Raw genomic sequence first — 22,623 nt, forward strand, 5'->3', positions numbered from 1 at the left:
AGGTTTCATAATTGTGTGGGACAGTCTGGATTGACCAGGGAAACCTGATTGTGATTGTCCTAACCCTAATAGATATGTTAATCAGTCTAAAAGATAATTGTGCCAAAACTGGCTATAATGTTGGAATTGATAGTTTCCAACATGAGGATGGAGGAGTTGACAAGATCTTTAAAGAAAACCTGACTCTGCTCTTTTGGTCTTTTCGTATTAAGAAATAAGCCCTTTGTCATGGTATACCTTGGGTTATGCAGTGAGGTTGGGATTCTGAAGGATCTGAATTTTGATCTGATGGGCAGCATGAAGAAAATACAAAATTGCCAAACTGACCATAAAAATCACTTGACTAAGGGATAACGTTCAGTTTGAGTTCATGGCTGAATCAGGCGTATGGGATCCCAGTGTGTCACCAGCTGATGGCCAACAAGGTACTTGGTGTTGATCAATTGTCTTGATATTGAGATAGCACCATTAATGCTTTAAGAACAATAAGAGACGGGTGTTTTGTGAATTTTGACAGTGAAGTGACTGAACTTCCACAGTGGGCGTATCTTTTGAAAACCATTTAGCAGTCTGCCTCTTGGCCTAACTAAGGGAACATGAGCAGTGCCCATTGCTATGATAACTGGGTGACAATGTTGGCCTGTCATTCGCAGCTCCATTATTAGTGTTCAGGAAGAGTTGATCTCTCTCTAGTTGAATCTGATCAGTTTCCAATCCATATTCATTGCTTGTCCATCTCCCCTCACTTACTACTTACTCTTTCACTGACATTCTCCTTGCTTCATGCTTTTCATGGTGTCTTTTTCTCTCCTATCTTTCACTTTTATCCATCTCTCTACTCCACATTTTTTTTATTCTACTCTTTCTTCTCCACTACTGTCCTTCTCTCTTGAACCTGGACTGAAGAAAAAAGTTTCCCAGTAATAGAATGGTCTCATTTAAGTTGACCATTGCTAAAATCAAATGAACAGGGTATTAGAAGTAGATATTTTAAGTAATTTGCTTTTCGATTCAACCTTTGCATCACTGCAAACTGAATCTCTTTGTATTTATTTATGTAACTCTTTTCATGACCTCAGGGCATCTTACAATACTTCAAAGCTAAAGAACTCATTGAGTGTTAGACAATGCTGCATTATAGGAAGCATGGCAACCAATTTGCACAAAGCAAGCTCCCACAGGCAGTAAAGTGATGATGGCCACATCATTTTGCGCTTGGAGTTGTGGGTTGAGGTTTAAGTATAGGCCTTGGGATTCTGGGATGTGCATGCCTACTCTCTTTCTCTTCCAAATACTGCTTGTGGCATCTCATTTACCGGGGAGGACAAGTGTCCCACTTTAACAACGGCATGGCATTCCCTTTAGTCCTGTCCATGGGAGACTTCAGAATGGGACTAGAAGCAGTGACTTTGATTTTTGTGTTGTCAGTTTCCCGTTGAGCCAGAATGGTTTGTAACTTGTTTGTTTAATGTCTGGTTTCACGCCCTGCTTTTTGTCTTCATTTGCAGTGCCACCCAAGTGGTTGTTTTATTGATCTGTGTTTGCAATTGGGAATCATCATGGTGTTGAAACAGAGCTGGAACAACTTCATGGAGCTCGGCTACCCGTAAGTAAATGCCTGGTCAGTGGCTTGCGTGGAAGCCAATTCTGCCAATCCTGTACTCAGTCCATTATCAGCCCAACAAATCCTGAGGGCCGTTGCTGGCTAGTGTCCTGCTCATTTAATATTAAGCCGGCAGATATTGGTCACTGACCCCCATTTTACAATCTAGCTCATCTGTAGCTGCCCTTGCATTTCCAGATCTGCTAATTCACTCCAAATGTGGAGCGTAGCACTGCACCCCCCACGCTGCCCCTTTTTTAATTTTTGTTTTTGTTTTTGTTTTTTTAAAAAAAACCCACACTTGGCGAGTCGGTGTTTGGAAATGGAGGCAGGAAACAGGAGGGTAAAGTTGACCCGTGGAAGGCCTGACTCTGTCCAGTTGGCGTTGGTTCACCCCTATGCTTGAGATATTGCACGGAAGCCATTCCCCCCCTCCTCCCCACCCACTATGATTTTGATATTATCCTGAAAAGAGAAGGAATGAGGTTAGAGTGATCACCATCTTCTCCTTTGACCATCCTGCCTGCCTTCCATAGCAATACTGGATCTGACCATTCCAAGCACAAGCCCGTTGACGAAATGTGTAAGAGGATGAGGTGGAAAATCCAGAGGGTGGCAGAAATGTATCTTGCCTCCTCTCCACCAGGTCTTCATTTGAACCCATTTCCCACTGCCTGTAAGGAAGAAGCTAGCCAGACTTGTAACTGAACTGCTAAGCTCCAATATTAGATTAGATTCCCTACAGTGTGGAAACAGGCCCTTCGGCCCAACAGGTCTACACCGCCTCTTGGAGCATCCCACCCGCACCCATCCCCCTATAACCCACACACCCCTGAACACTACAGGCAATTTAGCATGGCCAATCCACCTAGTCTGCACATCTTTGGCCTGTGGGAGGAAACCGGAGCACCCGGAGAAAACCCACGCAGACACGGGGAGAATGTGCAAACTCCACACAGACAGTTACCCGAGGCTGGAATTGAACCTGGGTCCCTGGCGCTGTGAGGCTGCAGTGCTAACCACTGAGCCACCGTGCCGTCCCTTCTGGATGTGTTACAACTGTTGTAGATTACCTTGCTTTCTTTTGGCTAACAGGTTTGTGTTCTAGTATTGTGTGTGTAATTGTCTTTTTTTCACTGGTCTTTTTGCTTGTTTTGGACTCAACAATGTTGATTGAGTGAAGGAATTCAGAATGACAGATGAGGTAACTTCTTTCCAAGACCCTAGTCCCAGCAGGAATCTTTCTCCAGAGGATATTGAGACTTGGTTTGGTGAGCTCCTGACTTTTCCAAAATTTTAAAACCTGGGAATTGGGAGCTCTATGAATTGAGTGAGTGAATCTCCCTGCTGGATTTTCCCTTCAGTGATCCTAATGGTGTATTAAGTCTTTTGGAAGTGTGTCCCAACAAATCATTGCAAGAGTACAGGTGATAGGTTCCTGGCTACTTCATTTCGTGACCTGAGTGGAAGTCCCAGAATGGAAATTTTTCTTTAATCTGCTCATGGGATGTGAGCATTGCTGACTAATCTGGCATCTACTGCCCATTCCTGATTTTTATCCAGAGGACAATTTAAGAGTCAACCACTTTTGTGTGGGTCTGGATTCAAATCTTGGCCAGACCAGATAAGGATGGCAGATTTCCTTCTCTAAAACTTAACCCCTAGGATGGGATTTTAATTCCAGGCTTTTGTTTAAATTGAATTGAAATTTCATCATTTGCCATCTTAGGGTTTAAAATCCTGTCCCCCAAACATTAGCCTTAAGATCGCTACATAAATGGCAGTGCTGTTATGCTACCAACTGCCCCTTTAAAATGAGGACATTGATCCCATTGCTGGTGGAGGAGCAGGAAGACTAAACAGGGGTGAAACATTAGCTACCTGGAGGTAATAAAATGAGGCTGGATGAACACAGCAGGCCAAGCAGCATCTCAGGAGCACAAAAGCTGACGTTTCGGGCCTAGACCCTTCATAGAGGGGGATGGGGAGAGGGAACTGGAATAAATAGGGAGAGAGGGGGAGGCGGACCGAAGATGGAGAGTAAAGAAGATAGGTGGAGAGAGTATAGGTGGGGAGGTAGGGAGGGGATAGGTCAGTCCAGGGAAGACGGACAGGTCAAGGAGGTGGGATGAGGTTAGTAGGTAGCTGGAGGTGTGGCTTGGGGTGGGAGGAAGGGATGGGTGAGAGGAAGAACCAGTTAGAGAGGCAGAGACAGGTTGGACTGGTTTTGGAATGCAGTGGGTGGGGGGGGAAGAGCTGGGCTGGTTGTGTGGTGCAGTGGGGGGAGGGGACGAACTAGGCTGGTTTAGGGATGCATTAGGGGAAGGGGAGATTTTGAAACTGGTGAAGTCCACATTGATACCATTGGGCTGCAGGGTTCCCAGGCGGAATATGAGTTGCTGTTCCTGCAACCTTCGGGTGGCATCATTGTGGCAGTGCAGGAGGCCCATGATGGACATGTCATCTAGAGAATGGGAGGGGGAGTGGAAATGGTTTGTGACTGGGAGGTGCAGTTGTTTGTTGCGAACTGAGCGGAGGTGTTCTGCAAAGCGGTTCCCAAGCCTCCGCTTGGTTTCCCCAATGTAGAGGAAGCCGCACCGGGTACAGTGGATGCAGTATACCACATTGGCAGATGTGCAGGTGAACCTCTGCTTAATGTGGAATGTCATCTTGCGGCCTGGGATAGGGGTGAGGGAGGAGGTGTGGGGACAAGTGTAGCATTCCCTGCGGTTGCAGGGGAAGGTGCCGGGTGTGGTGGGGTTGGAGGGCAGTGTGGAGCGAACAAGGGAGTCACGGAGAGAGTGGTCTCTCCGGAAAGCAGACAGGGGAGGGGATGGAAAAATGTCTTGGGTGGTGGGGTCAGATTGTAGATGGCGGAAGTGTCGGAGGATGATGCGTTGTATCCGGAGGTTGGTAGGGTGGTGTGTGAGAACGAGGGGGATCCTCTTAGGGCGGTTGTGGCGGGCCACCCCAAGCCGCACCCCCAGCTACCTACTAACCTCATCCCACCTCCTTGACCTGTCCGTCTTCCCTGGACTGACCTATCCCCTCCCTACCTCCTCACCTATACTCTCTCCACCTATCTTCTTTACTCTCCATCTTCGGTCCGCCTCCCCCTCTCTCCCTATTTATACCAGTTCCCTCTCCCCATCCCCCTCTCTGAAGGGTCTAGGCCCGAAACGTCAGCTTTTGTGCTCCTGAGATGCTGCTGGGCCTGCTGTGTTCATCCAGCCTCACATTTTATTATCTTGGAATTCCCCAGCATCTGCAGTTCCCATTATCTCAGCTACCTGGAGGTGGTAGTTCACACCTTGGGCTGAACAAGACATGAAGGAAAGCAAGTAGAAACGAGCTTCGATGCAGAGGTGCAAGTAGTGGGCGAGTTTATATTCCTGACAACATGCATGCTCATTGAAAGCAGGAGAGAGGCAATGCAATGACTGTATATTTTACACCAACTTTGACTATGCTGAAGCTTCTTTAGATGCTTCAAGAAATTGTTGTACTGATCCATGTGAGGGAAGAACCACAAAACGTGGTCAACAAGGTAGATTTTAAGGAGTGTTTGAAAGGAGGAGAAAGAAGGGTAGACAAAAGATTTGGGGGAGGGGTCAGTTTCAGAGTTTAGGCTCCAGTGAACTAAAAGTGGAGCCAATTGTGCTGGTGGGGGGGGGGGGGGATTTTTTGTTCAGTAGAGCTGTGAAAACTGTCAGACATTTGGCCATTCAGCCCACTGAGCCTGGTACTGGTGCTAGCTCTTCAATCAAAATAAATGACTTTAATCCAATTACCTTGCCCTAGTCTGTACTCCTGGGTTCCTGATTCACCAACCAGTGCAAACTATTTTCACTATTTATTCTTTTAAAATCTTCCTGTAATGACTTTAATGACAGCTCCATTCATTTTCAAGAAACCCACTCTCACCAGCTAATGGAACTTTATCATCATCATGATCATCACCACCCTCTCCTTTCTCTCTCTTGCTCTCACACAAACTCTCTTCTGTTTTTTTTCTTTTCTGTTGCTACCAGGTTCCAGAGGGCTGCCAAAAAGATATTTGGAAAATTATGGTTAGTGCCTCTGCCATCTCTTCCCCCAAGCTCCATTATTAGCCTCCCCATGAGAGGTTGGAATATATGAATTTGCACATCATTACCAATTTAAGCTATCTCACAGCAAATGTGATGGGTTTTTTTCTTTACTTGATTGACTGACTGCTTTAGACAGGGATGCTGAACTGCTTTAGTGGTCTCTTGCTGTTGCATTGAAGCAGCCACATGCTGTCCCTAACCAAAAGAATAACTATCTTCAGAGTGAGTCATTGAACAGAAGTTGTCGTCAATGATCACTGGGCAAAGATCAGTGTAGAGACTTTCCAGTCTCTGGTTCTCAGCATGATAGCCAAAAGAACTTGCATTTTATATAGCACCTCTTATGTCCTGGCACCATAATTCACTTTGTGACAAATGTATTAATTCTGATGTGTGGCCACTCCTGTCATAAATAGATGTGGCTGCCAAGTTTTACACAGCAAGATCCCACAAACAGCAGTGAAAGGAAAATGTAAATGTCTTGCCCCTTCTGAAGTGGCTATGGAGAATTGCAAAGCGTCCATTTTTCTCACCAGTACAGAGGGGAAACTCAAGACCCTTTGTCAAAAAAGTGATTTACAAGAGAAATTTTAACTGTCTGCAGAAATAGATTCATCTGTATGTATCTGTGTGCATGTGTCATCTATTACAGCATTTTATAGAGGGGCATAAGAATGAATTGGGTTTCCTGGTTGGTAGATTTAACAATACAAATGATTAAAGTTCTATGACTTTGGGAGAGAAACAGCGAAAGATAGTTTCCCCTGGTTGGCGAATCAATAGTCAGGATGACGGGCTTATGAATTAGGGACACTGCAGGAATTTATTTTCCCAAAGAGAAATATTTGATTTACAAAATGTTCAACAGTGCAAATGAAAGCAAAGCTGTAATAACATTCCAATGGGCATCAGGGAACACATTGGACAGGGATGGGAAGGCACGTGGTGCAACGGTAACAAAGTGACAACAACATAGGGGACTCCTGTTTGAAGAGAGATGAGATTTTGTCACCATCCCTATGGAAGATGTGGGACTAAACTCAAAACAGTGGGAATACAAAATGAACAGCCATGTTGACAGTTGTGTAGGCCCTTAGCTCTGGAATTCTCCCTCTCAATCTGTGTCTCTCTGTGCACTCACTCTCAGCTGTATGTTTGCATGCACTCTTCTTTTCAAGCACCTTTTTTGCAATCCCTCCCTCCTAGATCAGGATTTTAACCTGTGGGTTTCTTTGATAGAAAATACTGTGCTAGTTTCAAAGGATTGAAACAATGCACCCATGAATTATAGTGAGAAAGGGTGATGTCTGTTTTCTAGCCTGCCGTAAAGCGGCTTGTGATATGTTTTTGTGTGTTAATTACATCCGTCCAATGGGAGCTTGTTTTACCTTCATCCACAGGCTTATTCAGAACTGGTGGACAAGGAGAAAATTAAGACAGCAGCATGGCAATAATGGCAAACCAATCCTCCCACAATGGGAGAAGGATTACAATCTACAGCCAATGAATGCTTATGGCCTGTTTGATGAATATTTGGAGATGAGTAAGCCAGGTTTACATTATTATTTCTTATTACTTAATTCGTGAACCATGTTTACAATCTCAATTAGTGACTAGCGTCATAACTATTAACTGCTGTTTTTAGTTTCAATATGTTGCAATCACCTATGAGAAAGACCAATTCAGTCAGTAATGTGTTGACAAAACATTAGGAAGGAGTTTGTAATCTAGATAACTTCCACTCAATCCAATGCACTCTTCCTATATTAGATACTGAAGTATGTATCCATTGTTTTAATACTGTATTGACCCATGTAAGCTATAGGTTTTCCCTATTCCTTATGGACTGCACTTTATGGGGCTGAATTAACTCAAACCCAAACTGAGTTAATTTTCCTGGCTATGGTGGAAGTAACCAATCTGGAAACTGAAGAGATTACCCAAGTGATTTTCTGAACATAGTGCAGATATTAAGTCCTTGTTCGTAGTGTTTAAGCCCAGTAGTATGGACGTAGCTATTGTTACAACTGATACTGAGGATCTAAGATCGAGTGCACGTCTGCATTCTTGTGATCAGGGTGTTTAGTATAAGGGAAAGGCCAGTGCGGCACACTAGTGCTCAGCAGAGACTGGCTACATCTATGGGGGCATGGAAAGGGGTGAGGGTCTTGAAGTATTTAATTTATTTTTGTTTATAGTTCACTGCCCACTCAGCCACTCCACTTCATGTCAGCTTGTTTTTTGTGGAAACACTCAAACTCTCCAAGGCTTTAAGTCAGAGTCAAACAGCCAACTTTGTATCATGGACCATGTGTTTTTGCCAACTGAGGTTGACTCATGTGTTGTATTGATGTGTACTGTTTGTTTTCCCACGTAATCCAGTGAGGCCAGCAGGTGTTTCCAGAGAATGTTATGCAATGATTTCCAGTACAGTGGATGGACTGTCATACCCGGGACGCTCTGTGACTGACTGTCAATATTCATTTCTGTTTTCCCTCAGTTCTTCAGTTTGGTTTCACGACTATATTTGTGGCAGCATTTCCCCTGGCTCCTCTCCTAGCCTTATTGAACAATATTATTGAAATTCGACTTGACGCTTACAAATTTGTCACTCAGTGGAGGAGGCCATTGGCTTCGAGAGCCAAAGATATAGGTGAGGGTATGATGAATGTGCAGTAATGTTGGTCTCCAAGATTAAAAGTGGAACTTGTATGCAGCCAATGACTTGATGTGGGGCAAGTGTTTTTATCTTGCCCTTCAACACTGACCCCATTTGTCATGTCTTGGGGAACCCATTCCTACCTGTGCATCTTGACCCACAACTGTTTATCAAGGGTATAAGACCATAAGAGACAGGAGTGGAAGCAAGGCCATTCGGCCCATCAAGTCCACTCCACCATTTAAATCATGGCTGATGGGCATTTCAACTCTATTTCCCTGCACTCTCCCCGTAGCCCTTGATTCCTTGTGAGATCAAGAATCTATCGATCTCTGCCTTGAAGACATTTAACATCCCAGCCTCCACTGCACTCCGTGGCAATGAATTCCACAGGCCCAACACACTCTGCCTGAAGAAATATCTCCTCATTTTCTGTTTTAAACTTACCCTGTCTTAATTCTAAGGCTACCCATGGGTCCTAGTCTCCCTGCCTAGCGGAAACAATTTCCCAGCGTCAACCCTTTCTAAGCCATACAATATCTTGTATCTAATGGCCAGAGTCTCATGAGCATAATCTCATGGCTTCATGAAAGGGAAATCATGTCTGACTAATTCATTGGGATTTTTCAGAACGTCTCAGTCAGAATGGATAGAGGGGGACCAGGGAATGTATTTGCATCTCCAGAAGGCATTTGAGAAGGGACCCCTCAAAAGATTAAATCACAAGATAAAAACCCATGGTTTTGGAGGAAGAATGTTATTGTGGATAGAGAATTGACTCATGGGCAGGTAGCAGCAAATGGGAGCAAGGAGTTATTTATCAGCTCGGTGACCCATGACCTGTGGGGTTCCACAAGGATCAGTGCTGGGACCACAAGTGTTAACAATATATGTTGATGACTTGGAAGAAGGAAAAGAATGTAATGTTGCCAAATTTGTAAGCTGGTTGCGAGAGGGATACAAACAATTTAGAGAGTTATTGACAAGTTAAGTGAGTGGGCAAAAAGTTGGCAAATGGAGCATAATGTGGGAAATGGTGAGGAGTTTGTAGATTTTTGGAAGGGAGAACAGAAATAATATTTAGAGAGAAGCTGCGTCACAGAGGGACTTAGGGGTACTTGTGCGTGAAACACTGAACTAGTGAACGGGGCCAGCGGTAATCGGGAAGGTTAATGGAATGTTGCCGTTACTCCAAAGGAGTTGGGGTGTAAGACTAGGGAAGTCTGGTGAGACCACATCTGGAGTACTGTGATCATTTTGTTCCCCTTATTTAGGAAAAGATAGCAATTCATTGGAAACAGTTCAGACAATGTTTGTTAGTCTGTCCCTCCATGCCCAGGATCATCCTAATGTGCAAAATCTAAACAGGTTGGGATTCTACTCCCTGGAGTTTAGAAGAATGAAAGGGAATCTAGGATATTATTTAAAAAATGGGATTGACAGGGTAAATGCTCAGAGGATGTTTCCCTTCATGGAAGACTGTGTATGGCTAGAGGGTATAGTCAGGGTCAAAAACGGAAATTGCTGGAAAAGTTCAGCAGGCTTGCCGTTTTGGGTCTGTGCTGCAGTGAGGGTGGATCAGTCACCCTCTGCTTTGCCCTAACCCTAACATGGGGTTTAGGAGAAGACTGGAGGAATGATAACAAGGCCACCTGGAGAGTTCCATTTTTTTTCCTCACTGTCTGCCAACTGTAAAATTGTCAGTGGGAGGCCCAGGAGGTGACAATTCGGCCTCTTGCGCGGCAGAATAGATACAATGAGATTGTGGCTGATGTATTGAAACATGGAGCAAGACATGGTAATTTAATGCTGGGTCCCTGATCACCTCCATGTTCATCTTAATGTCCTGCCTCAATTGGGAAGGAAAACCTTTTTTTGCTCTGAAACAATCTAGAGATGGGGACTAACAGTCCATGCAATGTTGGCTCAAACCATCTTTCCTGGGGTGGAGGGGTCAATTACAAGGGGAGGCAATCTTGGTGTGTGGGAGGGGGTAGCTTAAAGAATGAGAGGCAACTTTCTCCCACAGAGGGTGTTGAGTGCCTGGAACACATTGCCAGAGGAGGTGGTGGGAGCTGACACGATAACAGCTTTCAAGAAACACCTGGATGAATACATGAATGAGACGGGAATGTGGGATACAGATCCTATAAGTGAAGACCGTTTGAGCATGGAAGGGCAAAATGTGGATGTCCAGAGTTGGACAGCTGATGGACCTGTTTCTGTGCTGTATTGTTCTTTGTTCCCCCAACAACCTCGGAGGGAAGTTTTTTTTAGAATTTAAACTCCACTTTGCTTTTAAAATATTTGTAAGAAGTGGCCATAAACTGACAACTTTCCTTCAAGGAAGGAAACCTGCTGTTCTTATTTCATTTGGGGCCTATTTGAGACTTAAACCTTTTTTAAGGGTGATCTGATGGAAGTCTTCAAGGGATCTATCCTGTCCTTTCTTCTTTAATAAAGAAGCTATTTCCACCTGTTGGGGATTCTAGACCAAGGCCGACAGCTGAAAATTAGGGTTAGCCTGTTCAACAGATGTTCAGAAGCACTCCGACAAACAAAGGGTGTTAGAGGTTTGGAACTTTGTCTTCCACAAATGGCAGTTCAATGATGGATCAAGTCATTTTAAATCTGAGAGAGATTTTTAAGCAAATATATTAGGGATATGGACCAAAGGAGTTAAGACACAAATCAGCCATGATTTCCTTTTCTTTGAATGGTGGAACAGACTCTAGTTCTCCTGTTCCAGTGTTTGAGCTCAAACATGTAAGCAGCTGACCGATGAATATTGAAATGAGGCCCTGCCTATGTGAAGATGCACTGTCCTTATTCCCACCATTTGATATACAGCTATTTAGTTTTTTTGGGAAATAATCACCCTGTTCGGACACATCTCCTGGCCAGGTGGGACTTTGAACTTGGGCCCCTCTTGGGCATTTGGGAGTTTTTTTTTGGTCCTCCTAGTTTTATTTACAAATGTTTCCCCATAATCAAATGTTCTCAATTTTGTGAACTTGCTTTGCCTAATTAGGTATCTGGTATGGAATTTTGGAAGGTATTGGGATCCTGTCGGTCATTACCAATGCGTTTGTCATCGCAGTGACCTCTGACTTCATCCCTCGCTTGGTGTATGCATATAAGTATGGTCCCTGTGCTGGCCAAGGGAAGGCAGGACAAAAGTAAGTTTATCCATATTGCTAAATCATGTTAAGGGATAGGAATTAGTTTGGGTCTACGAGCAGCATGTAGTGGAATCTCAGTCAAAATTTTGAACTTGTGTATACAACCTTTTTATCTCCCTGCTTTAGAGATTGATATAACCAACTCCAGCTGGGAGAAGTGCACTATTGCTCTGCATTCCTACTACTGCACAAGTTGCAACATGTGCTTTAAAAATGTTTTACTCGGTTATCAGTGTCTCCAATTATACAGTTCAGAATTCAAATTACCAACTAGATATATAATAATTAGCAAAAGTTTTGACTTGTTACAAAGCAGGATTTGTTCAATTCAATTACAAAGCTTAAACCACAGTGTGAAATATGACTGAATAAATTGAATAACTTAATACAAACATACATTAAAGTAACTTTCCTGAGTGATCAACTTTACGAAAAAGTTACAAAAAAGATTAAACACCTGTTTAATCATGAGTGGAAAAGATTTAACATGAAATGTTCCAGGTGCCTTGGTACATGCAGACCGGTCACTCAACACAGTTTGTAGTGATGATGGGCCGCTAGAATAAATGTTAACTGTCTCTCCAAAGATGCTGCCAGACATACTGAGTTTCCCCAGCACTTTGTTGTATCACACTCCTTCATTTCCATTTACACACTATTTGTCTGTTTCAAATGCTATTTGCATTCAGATACTACACTTCACTTGATTGAAGATGAAGTTTTATCATTTTTGTTCCCTTTGCAAACTCTCTAGTCTTATCTGACCCTGAACTTGTACAGTGTCTTTTACTGTGAAAATCTATTTTATTAGTACCCACAGCATTACCTTTCTGTTTGCCCTTGACTCTCTCTACTTTTTGATTTTAGCACACATCACTAAATGTGATTCCTTGCCCCTAGTAATTAGTTTAAAATTTGCTCTGTTTCCTAGTAATGCACTGTCCCCAGCAATGGTCAGCTGGAAACTGAGACATCGGTACTTCCCAGAATTGATTCCATTGAACCACTGTGTGGCCTGCTTCCACGCATTATCTTTTAAATCCAATTTACACATGGATTGGGTAGTAATGCAGAACTTATGACCTTGAGATTCTGTTTATTACTATGGCACCTAGCTCCTTGTCCCAATTATGCAAAACCACCTTTTTGTCCTGCCTATATTGTTGGTACCTACGTAGGCCAGAACCCCTTCCCAAGGTAAGTTCCTCTCTAGCCCTGAGCAGCTGTCCCAAACCCTGACACTGGCCAGGTGACGTACTTGTGCTGTTTGCTGCAAGAGACACTCTATCCACTTGAATCAGTTGAGCTGAAGGAACCTCTCTCTCTGAGAATGGCAAAGGCGGAGACCCCTACTGTCTAGGCTCCCCTACCCTGAGAGAGGTGACTGCTTCCTGGTACGGAGAATCCTGGTAACATTCCCCTGTCTCTGCATGTAATGTGTGATATCTACTGAGTGCCAAAGTGTTCTGTCAGTCACTTTTTTTTAAACTTTGTAAAAGCTCACAGTATTTTCTTGGTATTTCAAACTAACAACTTGTCACAATCCTTTTTAAGCACAAGTCCCCAAAAAGATTTCCAAATGGAAGCATATATGGAACTTAGTAGTTTGAATGGTAATGATATCATCTCACAAACATTCCCTGTCAATGGGTTTCAGATGTAGTTGATAAATTGAGGGAAAAATCATTGCTGGAAGGAAAAGGGGCAATCCATCCCCACAATAATGGGATTAATTGCTTCTCCCCTTTTGAGAACACTGATGGAATCCAGGTGCAACGTTGGTTTTCCTTCTGACTTGATTGACTAACTCTCTATATACTGAAGTACTATTGGGCACGATGCAACTCTGTCCCACTCATTCCCTTTTATATTAATGCTTGAAAAATGATCCCTTATAGCTACTACACCCAACATCCAGTTGGTGATTGGGCTGTCAATCCAGAGATTTTCAGTTGAGTTCTGACTCTGATTCACCCTGGGATGCTGGAACACCTCCTTTTGGTCAGATAGTATCCCTACTTGGGAGGGGCTTCCTTTTTCATCCTTGCTCAAGCAACACTGATTAAATAGCAAAGTGTGGAGCTGGATGAACACAGCAGGCCGAGCAGCATCTCAGGAGCACAAAAGCTGACGTTTCGGGCCTAGACCCTACATCAGAGGATGTGCTCCTGAGATGCTGCTTGGCCTGCTGTGTTCATCCAGCTCCACGCTTTGTTACCTTGGATTCTCCAGCATCTGCAGTTCCCATTATCTCTGAACACTGATTTAGACCTTGGATTGAGTCAAACAAAGACCAAGTGGCATCACTTAACATCTGAAACTGAGGCGTATTGGTGTTTTATCTTGGTCATGCCTTGGTGTATCTTGTCTGAGTTGCCCGAGCTTGTTCTTTGCTCTGTTGCCCAAACTGGATATGTAAATCTGAACTCTGCGAGCCAGCAACGGCAACTTGAGCCATGCCCACATGAATAGGAGTGGTGGTTTTGAATTTTGTATATTTTCCTGAGTTTTAAGCAGCCACTGAATCTGTGTGAGCTGATGAATGTGAATAAACCGAGTCTTTTGTTCTTTCCTAGGTGCATGATTGGTTATGTTAATGCCAGCTTGTCTGTGTTCCTGGTGACAGATTTTGAGCAGCGTTCTGAACCATATTCAAATGGCAGTGACTCTTTCGGTACAGAGGTAGAGTACTGCAGGTAAGGATCTGGGATATCCAGAACTGGCCCAGAACCACTTTGTTTTTGCCTCATGATCTCAGGCATCATAACTTTAATCGGGGAGCAGTGTTGTGTATTTGCAAACTGCATAAACCTACGTGATGTTTTTAAGTTAACAAGGCAATGTATATTTTACAACATTTCTTGTGCCTCTTTTAATGTGTCCTGAGAATCTGGGAACAGACAGTTGCTCAGAAATGAGTGAAGTTCAAATGTATGACTTTGAACTGGTGTCCCAGCCACTGAACCTGATGCTGCAGGTACCCTGGTGCAAATTTAGAATTATACATTGACTAAATAAAAACTTCTGTTTGTTTTTGGAACCACATGATAGATATCGTGACTATAGAGAACCTCCTCATTCTAAAGAACCTTACGCTTACACACTGCAGTTTTGGCATGTATTAGCGGCCCGGCTGGCTTTTATCATTGTATTTGAGGTAAGTAGTCTGTTTCCAATATCCACTTCTAATCACGCACAGACATTCAAATCATCCTGATAATAACCGTTGCATTTTTAGGCAGAAGGAAAGTGCGCAATGCTGGGAATGCACACCGTTGCACAGAACAGAATGCACAGCATCTGGGGAGAAAAATCTGAGTTAGCAGTTCACACTTCCATTCTTCTGTGTGCGTTCCATTATTCTTAGTTTATTTGTTACAGAATGTGGGAAAACACACTATTTTAAACGCCCAAATGCCTGGTTAAACTGGCTCCATCGAAAAGACAAATTCATTTTTTGTCTGGAGAAAGGTATCCACAAGGCTGGCTTTTTAAAATTTTGTTGTAACCGGCCAATGTAGTAAGGGAAGAGCTAGATTATTCCTAATTGCCTTTAAGTGGGTGCTGGTGAACAGCTGCCTTGAATTGCTGCACTCCTTTTGGGTGTAGATATGCCCAAGATGCTATTAGGAAGGGAAATCCAGCATTTTGACCTGGCAACAAGTGAAGGAATGGCACTTTTAAAAGTCAGGATGGTAAGTGGCTTGGAAGGGAGCGGCATTACCACGTATCTGCTGCCCTTGCCCTTAGTGGGAGAGATGTTGGATTTGGAGGGGGTGTTAGTGAGTTACCGTAGTACATCTTGTCATGGTTGAACTGTTTTTCAGATTATTTCATTAAATCTCAAATGTTTTGAACAGTTTACAAGCTTTTGTTTTACACAACTTATTGTGGTGACAGTAAAAGTTGGTAACTTTTTTTGCTTGGGTGCAACTTCGGGGCAGCATGGTGGCTCAGTGGTTAGCACTGCAGCCTCACAGCACCAGGGCCCTGCGTTCAATTCCAGCCTCGGGCGACTGTCTGTGTGGAGTTTGCACATTCTCCCCGTGTCTGCACGGGTCTCCTCCGGGTGCTCCGGTTTCCTCCCACACTCCAAAGATGTGCAAGTTAAGTGGATTGGCCATACTAAATTGCCTGTGGTGTTCAGGGGTGCGTGTGGTTTATAGGGGAATGGGTCTGGGTGGGATGCTTCAAGGGGCATTGTGGACTTGTGGGCCGAGGTGCCTGTTTCCACACTGTAGGGCATCTAATCTAAGCATCTTAGTTGAGACAAACTGCTGCTCCAGGTCATGTGAACCTGGTCAAGTCTGGCAGATGATAGTTGTGATCTTATTTTTCTGATAATTGTTGATTAATATTTTATCCTTGCAGCATTTGGTTTTTAGCATAAAGAATCTTATTGCGTATTTGATTCCTGATTTACCAAAAGACCTTCGGGACAGAATGCGCCGTGAGAAGTACCTAATTCAGGAAATGATGTATGAGGCTGAGCTGGAGAGACTCCATAAGGAACGCAATGAGCGGAAGAGAAATGGGAAAGGCTCAAACAATGAGTGGCCTTGAATACGAAGATCAACTACTCCAGGTATTTATTGATCCTTGTCTTCTAACCTTTTCATTCCTTAAACTGTTCAGTTCCTTCAAACTAACTGCATCAAAGTAAATTATTAGGTATGGCATTGATTCTTCCTCCATACATGAAGTGTATGGTGGGATCAAGAAGATTTCATGGCATTGGTCATTTGAAATCAACTTGTGTAGTCTCAGTAATTTCAACGAGGCTGGGCAGCGATGACTGACTTATTTTGTTCCTGGGATGTGGCCATCAGTTCCTCGGCAGCATTTATTGCCCATCCATAACAGCCCTGGAGATAGTGTTTGAGCTGTCCCTCAAACCACTGCAGTCTTTGGATTATAGGGCTGCCCACAGTGTCATTAGAGTGGGTATCCTAGGATTTTGACTCAGCAACACAAAGAACAAGTCAGATTGGTATCTGGCTTAAAGGGAAACTGTCAGGAAGTGGTGTTTTCTTAAATCTGCTTCCTTTGTTCAAAGTGGTGGAGGTTGTGGGTTTTCAAGGTGCAGGGGGTGATTATCTAGCTGTTCTGGATCACATTAGCCTATCATGGGACTTTTCTTAAAAAAAACCACTACAAGAATAGTGGATGCTATAAATCAGGAACAAGAACAAACTTGCTGGAAAAGCTCAGCAGGTCTGGCAGCATCTGTGAAGGGGAAAAAACAGTTGATGATTTGGGTCCAGTGACCCTTCCTCAGAAATCAGTTCTGAGGAAGGGTCACCAGACCTGAAATGTTAACTTTGTTTTTACCTTCACAGATGCTGCCAGACCTGCTGAGCTTTTCCAGCAAGTTTGTTCTTGTTCCCTTTTTATAATGCATGTCACTTAACAGTCTCCTCTTAAGCCAATGGTAGAAGATACAGGATGGGTTGAACTGACAAAACAATGGTGCTTCCCCTCATCTGAAAGGGCAGTTGGTACAAATGTACATTATAACTTTTTTGTGAAGGGATTAGATGTCTATTTCAAAATATTGTGATGAGTGAAATGAGAATAAATTAGTCCCACTACCCCAATGTACTAAGAAGCGCAGTGGCTGAAATGGCATCCTGCAGTACCACAAGATTCTAATGATGTTTTTGTTTTTAAGAACCAACTTTGTGAACTGATTGCATTCTCCATCCATTTTGATATCTTGCTCATTTGTTTTTTTATTTTTTTGCAAGCAAAAAGACTGCCCATTTTTAAAACCTTCTAAAAATGTTCCCTCCCTTTTTAGGTTGAGCCTGCCTTCTCTTCTCTTTTCTCTTTTTTTTGTCTGTCTTGCAGTCACTTCCTGTGTCTTCTGAAGGTATCATTCTACAGACTGGATAAAATGCAGCTTCGATGCATGTCAGGAGAGAAACAAAAATAATCAGTATCCAGCCATGATAGAGTGTACTGTGAAGACTTTTTTGCAACATAAAATATCCTTTAAATATTTATAATGCTGCCAGCATGTTGAACATGTTATTCATATAAGATACAATCCTGTACACAGAGTTTTTAAACTTAAGGTAATTATTTTACACTGGTTTGAGTTTCTCAGTTCTGCATCTCTTTCATCAACCAAACTCCAGAGTTTTACATGCATTCACATTAAATCTGTAAATAAGAAATTCTGAAAACTATTTTGCATAACTTCTGTAACCTACTTGCTATCTCTAAGATCTAGTTTGATCCATATCTTCACTGAGTAGCAGCTGAAGAAACTGGTCCTGTTTACAGACTTGTATTCCTCCTTGAAGCTTGCTGCTTCCTGACATGGATGTATGATGCAAACTATTTGTAAATAACCAAAAAGCAGAATGACAAGAATTTTGATGACTTATCAGTTTGTGAACAGAATCACATCAATTGCTTGTACATTGTGATGCAGAGATCTGAAATAAATATGCACATGGAGTTTGAAGATGGCTGAGAAACTTTTGTTGTTTTTCCCAAAAAATAAATCGTTAACAATAAATGAAGTTGGTAGCAAGCCATCTTCCTTTTCATAGGAATCACTGGAATGGCTCTGAATAGGTAACAGGCATGGTCAATGCGAATTCAGATCCAGTGGTGTATAATGTTTTAGAGTAGACTTGTAGCTCAGGTTGTGGTTGGTTGGCTCGCCAAACTGGTTCATTGTTCCACAGACGTTTCATTACCCTGCTGGGTAACATCAGTGCAGCCTCCAATGAAGCGCTGTTGTGTTTTCCCACCTGTGGTTTAAACTCTAGTCCATTGAGCTGGATTACCTGTCCCACCGAGGGACAACACCAAGATCCTGGGACAAGAAAACCTGAGACAAACACAGGAATTCCCAGAAGCCTGGTACTCCATGAAGAAAGCCATCAACAAACGCATAGAGCTTGACCCCATATACACTCCACTCCAGAAGTGAGGTAATCCAGCTCGATGGACTCCAGAGTTTATATAACAGGCAGGAAAACACAATTTCTCTTTGGAGAGTGCACTAATGATATTTACCCTGCAGGGTAATGAAACAAATGCGGAACAACAAACCAGCTTGGTGAGCTAACCGGCCACAACAGTGGTGTAACAAAGTGCGGAGCTGGATGAACACACAGGCCAAGCAGCATCTCAGGAGCAGCAAAGCTGATGTTTTAGGCCTAGACCCTTCATCAGAAAAGGGGGATGGGGAGAGTGCCCTGAATTAAATAGGGAGAGAGGGGAAGGTGGATCGGAGATGGATAGAGGAGAAGATAGGTGGAGAGGAGACAGACAAGTTAAAGGGGTGGGGATGGAGCCTGTAGAGGTGAGCATAGATGGGAAAATAGGGAGGGGACCGGTCAAGGGGGCGGGATGAGGTTAGAAGGTAGGAAATGGAGGTGTGGCTTGAGGTGGGAGGAGGGGATGTGCCGGGTATAATGTTCAGTAGGTATGACGATCTGAACAAGCATATGAAACACATGAAAGCTGCAAACCCACAATCAGGACAGGAACAAAACATGCTCAACTCGTTGGAACAGTCCGAAGGGCTGGCAGAATGCATTCACCCTCTGTCAAGTGTTGAAAAGAGCTCAATCTGAGATGGCCACAGTGGATACTCTTATCTCGATGCCTTTTAGGACCTGAAGAAGAGAATGAATTTCTTCCAAGGTGTTAGGGGCACAAGAGGCAAGCTGCTGTGCGTTACACCCCACCCATATCAGAGGTCGGGCTGGTGGAACCTGACCAGCACTAAAATGCCCCAGTAGAAGCTGAGGGGGGGGAAAAAGTACTAGCTTGCCCTCCTGAAGAGGGAGGAATGCAGTGACTGTAACAAGGTCAGCCAGGTGGACCTCAGATTGGACCCCTGATTGGGGCTGTTAATCTGGCCCAATCAAGGGAGCACTGGCTGATAGATTAAAAACAGGGCTGACAGACACCCTGGAAGTTGACTCTGACAAGACTGTACCAAAGGCAATGACTTTCCACATGTAAATAAAGGGTGACTTGGTAACAGAAATACTGATCTCTGAAGTGTTATCAGTTATAATCACACTGACATTTTAAGAGATGACTGAGAAAAGGATTATTAATCTATTGTGACTTAGACTATCTCCCTTCTAAAATCCTAAATACATAGATTTATTCACGAATAAGATAAACAAAAGACACACATTAACAAATATAATGGGTGAAAAAGTACAGATGAACAAAATTCTGAAGATCTTAAAGTCTAAATAACAAAGGTAGGTTAAATTGTGTGTCTCGTGCTTTTGGTTGGAACAATGATGCCATACTGTTGCCTATAAAGTGATAGGTTTTTTAAACTTTTAGCAATTTAATGAGGCAGACCTACATCTTTCTCTTAGAATCAGAGATTTTCATTTTGCTGGTTCTAGGGGGTTGCCGTGCCCTGCACTTTTCAATGCTCTGAGCCCCAGAGATATTAGATAAACTATAGCCAGGCTGATTCAAGTCGAATTCTTTTAATGCAAAGACTCCTGGTGCCACTCAGCCTCAAAAGTGTCGCACTCATTTTTAAAATTGACATTGTTTAGCACAACTAAAATGTGTGCCACTTGATTTTCCCAAGTTGCAAAACCCTCCTGGCATTTCAGCTCTATAGCAGCATTTGACTTGCATTCCAGTTTTTAGCTCAAAAAGGAAATGTATGTGACCCTCTACATGAGAGAAGTATAATGCTAGAGGAGTGAACAATAACTAATGTAATACCTCTTTAAAGGGGTATAAAACCTGTCCAGGAATCAATGGACCCGTCAGTTTCAAAGCCATTGTAAGAAAAATTGTGACACCTACTAAATGAGAGGGTAGAAAATTTCTGGATCAACAACATAAAAGGAATAATCGGTAACCATTTCAACAGAAAATCATTCCTGCTCAACCTTTCTGTTCAAGACAATTCCGTAGATGTCAAATCTAGATTCTTATTTTGAAAGGCGTTTGATAAGGCACCAGGTAATGGACTAATTAATATTTTCAAAAATAAGATAATACAGAATGTGATCATTGGGGAAGGAAAAGACATTTTTCTTGAAGCTTTTAACCTTGCAGTCATCAAGAAACAGTGTAAACAATCCTTTTTATTACTATAAAGGAAACCAATTTAAGGTAACCAAGGTTTGCAACATAATGTCTTTTGAGCATACTGGAAGCTATTCTCTCAATGCACAGATTCTCTACAGACAGAAGGTGCACACATTGCACATGTTTCAACTTAACCAGAGGATGATAATTATCGGGTCTAGGCCCGAAATGTCAGCTTTTGTGCTCCTGAGATGCTGCTTGGCCTGTTGTGTTCATCCAGCCTCACATTTTATTATCTTGGATTCTCCAGCATCTGCAGTTCCCATTATCATCAATGATAATTATCTGTTTTGTTATTGCCCTGAGAAATGAACCAATCATTGATCTGCCTTGTTTAAATTTAAACAAGTGTGGCAGTTAACTGTCTGTCCGCATATAACTGCGTTCTCCACGGCTATGCTTCCATCAATCCGTTCCCTTGCCAACCAGTCAGCATTCTCATCCAATACAAAAATTGTTTTCCCCTTAGTGTGACATTTCTTGCAAATTATCCTGAGGAGTGCAAAACAAAACAAAAACACAATTTTTTTTTTCAGCAATATTTAAAGCCAAAGAAGCTAAAACAAAGGAGAAAAAAAACTGAATACGTAGCTTGCTGGCTTCAAGAAAAAAGGAAACCTGTTTAATTTGTAAAGTAGTGGAAAACCCATTTCTCTTTTTTTTTTTTCCCCCCCCCAAAAAAAAAGTGAATAGAAATTGTGATAGGTCAGTTTGGAAACCATTTCCTTTTCGAAAGGAGTTGAAGTATTTATTGAAGGGAAGGGTTTTAGGGTAACAGAATCAGAAAATGAGTTGTTTATTTGCAAGACAGATTGGGGCCAACGTAACAAGATGAAGTAAAATTTTTGCAGTGGGTACATAGACTGGGAATTCAGGCAGTACAGCTCATGCCTAATTAGAGAGCACAATTTGCAAGTGTCATGAATTTGAGCGAGTGAACTCTCAGAGTCTGGATTTCCTAGGTTTCTACTGTGTGAAATTAGAATGAGAAGGATAGCCATGATAAAGCAATCATACATAGACACACAATCTGATGAACAAAACAGCTCTAGGTTTTTCTGTTCTCGCTGCAGTCCAGCTCCATACGACTGAAGGTAGGATTGTCATTTCCACTAACTCTGTCACGGCATGGTACTGACTCACTAACTTCAATTCCATCCTGTAACAGATTGAAAACCAAATGATTAAACCCAGCATCCTTTAATTGGCTGACCAAGGTTAAGAATTAGAGTTGAAGGCAGACTAAATAGAATGCAATAAAAAAACATTATTTTTTATTCTTGACTTGTGGGCATTGCTGGCATTTATTGCCCATTCTTAAATACCCTGAAAAGGATGATAGTGAACCGCTGCTTTGAATCATAGTCCATGTGGTACAGTTAGCATGTTTTGGGTAGAGTTCCAGAATTTTGACAGTGAAGGAATAGTGATTATAGTTCCAAGTAGGGATGGTGCATGACTTTGCAGAATGTGAAGGTATTGGAAGCTACGTGTGCCCGACACCCCTATCTTAAATGGTAGAGGTCACTGCCTGAGTAGCAGTTGACCCTTGGCAACATGTCTGAAGTTGTGGATCAGGCTGTCAAATCCCAAGAAATGTAGATGGTGTTTGATTCAACATTTGTGGTTTTTTTTTTTTGGTCCTCCTTTCCTTTTACAGTTTAATTGGATTTACAAAAAATATAATCAGTTGATCAATCTCAGTAACCCTCAGACAATGTGAGAATGATTCTGCAGATTGAGAATTGACCTAGTACCTGCCTGAATGCCATATTTCAGCTTAATCACTGTCAGTTGGAAAGTCAGTCAAGCATAGAAAGTGATGTATTAAAAATTTTTTGCTGCAATAGTTTTTGGTTTTCATTACATGCAAATCTTAATTTCGTCCTAACCACTCCTCATGCCTGAAAAATGCAAGACTGCAGTTGCAGAAACTGTCAGTGTGTTTTGGAGATAGTCGGAACTGCAGATGCTGGAGAATGAGATAAC

At 42.6% G+C, this 22,623-nt stretch overlaps 2 protein-coding genes across 16 annotated transcripts in view; one reads left to right on the plus strand and one right to left on the minus strand.

Annotated features, from left to right (window-relative positions):
* LOC125460802 (anoctamin-4) overlaps positions 1 to 22,623 on the plus strand; it is a 216,386-nt gene that overhangs the window by 168,938 nt on the left and 24,825 nt on the right. For 4 of the 10 annotated variants that reach the window (XM_048548778.2, XM_048548783.2, XM_048548787.2 and 1 more), the window contains 9 exons: positions 1,509 to 1,606; positions 5,635 to 5,673; positions 7,095 to 7,246; positions 8,195 to 8,347; positions 11,385 to 11,532; positions 14,112 to 14,231; positions 14,587 to 14,692; positions 15,907 to 16,120; positions 17,386 to 17,995. In XM_048548778.2, the coding sequence (XP_048404735.1) occupies positions 1,509 to 1,606; positions 5,635 to 5,673; positions 7,095 to 7,246; positions 8,195 to 8,347; positions 11,385 to 11,532; positions 14,112 to 14,231; positions 14,587 to 14,692; positions 15,907 to 16,098 (1,008 nt within the window). In that variant the 3' untranslated portion in view covers positions 16,099 to 16,120; positions 17,386 to 17,995. Of the gene's footprint in view, positions 1 to 1,508; positions 1,607 to 5,634; positions 5,674 to 7,094; positions 7,247 to 8,194; positions 8,348 to 11,384; positions 11,533 to 14,111; positions 14,232 to 14,586; positions 14,693 to 15,906; positions 16,121 to 17,335; positions 17,996 to 22,623 lie in introns of those variants that run through there. The other 6 variants (XM_048548779.2, XM_048548781.2, XM_048548780.2 and 3 more) reach the window with 6 other exon arrangements.
* Positions 17,257 to 22,623, minus strand: part of LOC125460804 (sodium-coupled monocarboxylate transporter 1-like) — a 35,279-nt gene continuing 29,912 nt past the window's right edge. For 3 of the 6 annotated variants that reach the window (XM_048548792.2, XM_048548791.2, XM_048548789.2), the window contains one exon: positions 17,257 to 21,793. In XM_048548792.2, the coding sequence (XP_048404749.2) occupies positions 21,683 to 21,793 (111 nt within the window). In that variant the 3' untranslated portion in view covers positions 17,257 to 21,682. The remainder of the gene's footprint in view (positions 21,794 to 22,623) is intronic. The other 3 variants (XM_059652502.1, XR_007249340.2, XM_048548790.2) reach the window with 3 other exon arrangements.

This window comes from Stegostoma tigrinum, chromosome 18 (assembly GCF_030684315.1).
Source record: "Stegostoma tigrinum isolate sSteTig4 chromosome 18, sSteTig4.hap1, whole genome shotgun sequence".
Classification (NCBI taxonomy): domain Eukaryota; kingdom Metazoa; phylum Chordata; class Chondrichthyes; order Orectolobiformes; family Stegostomatidae; genus Stegostoma; species Stegostoma tigrinum.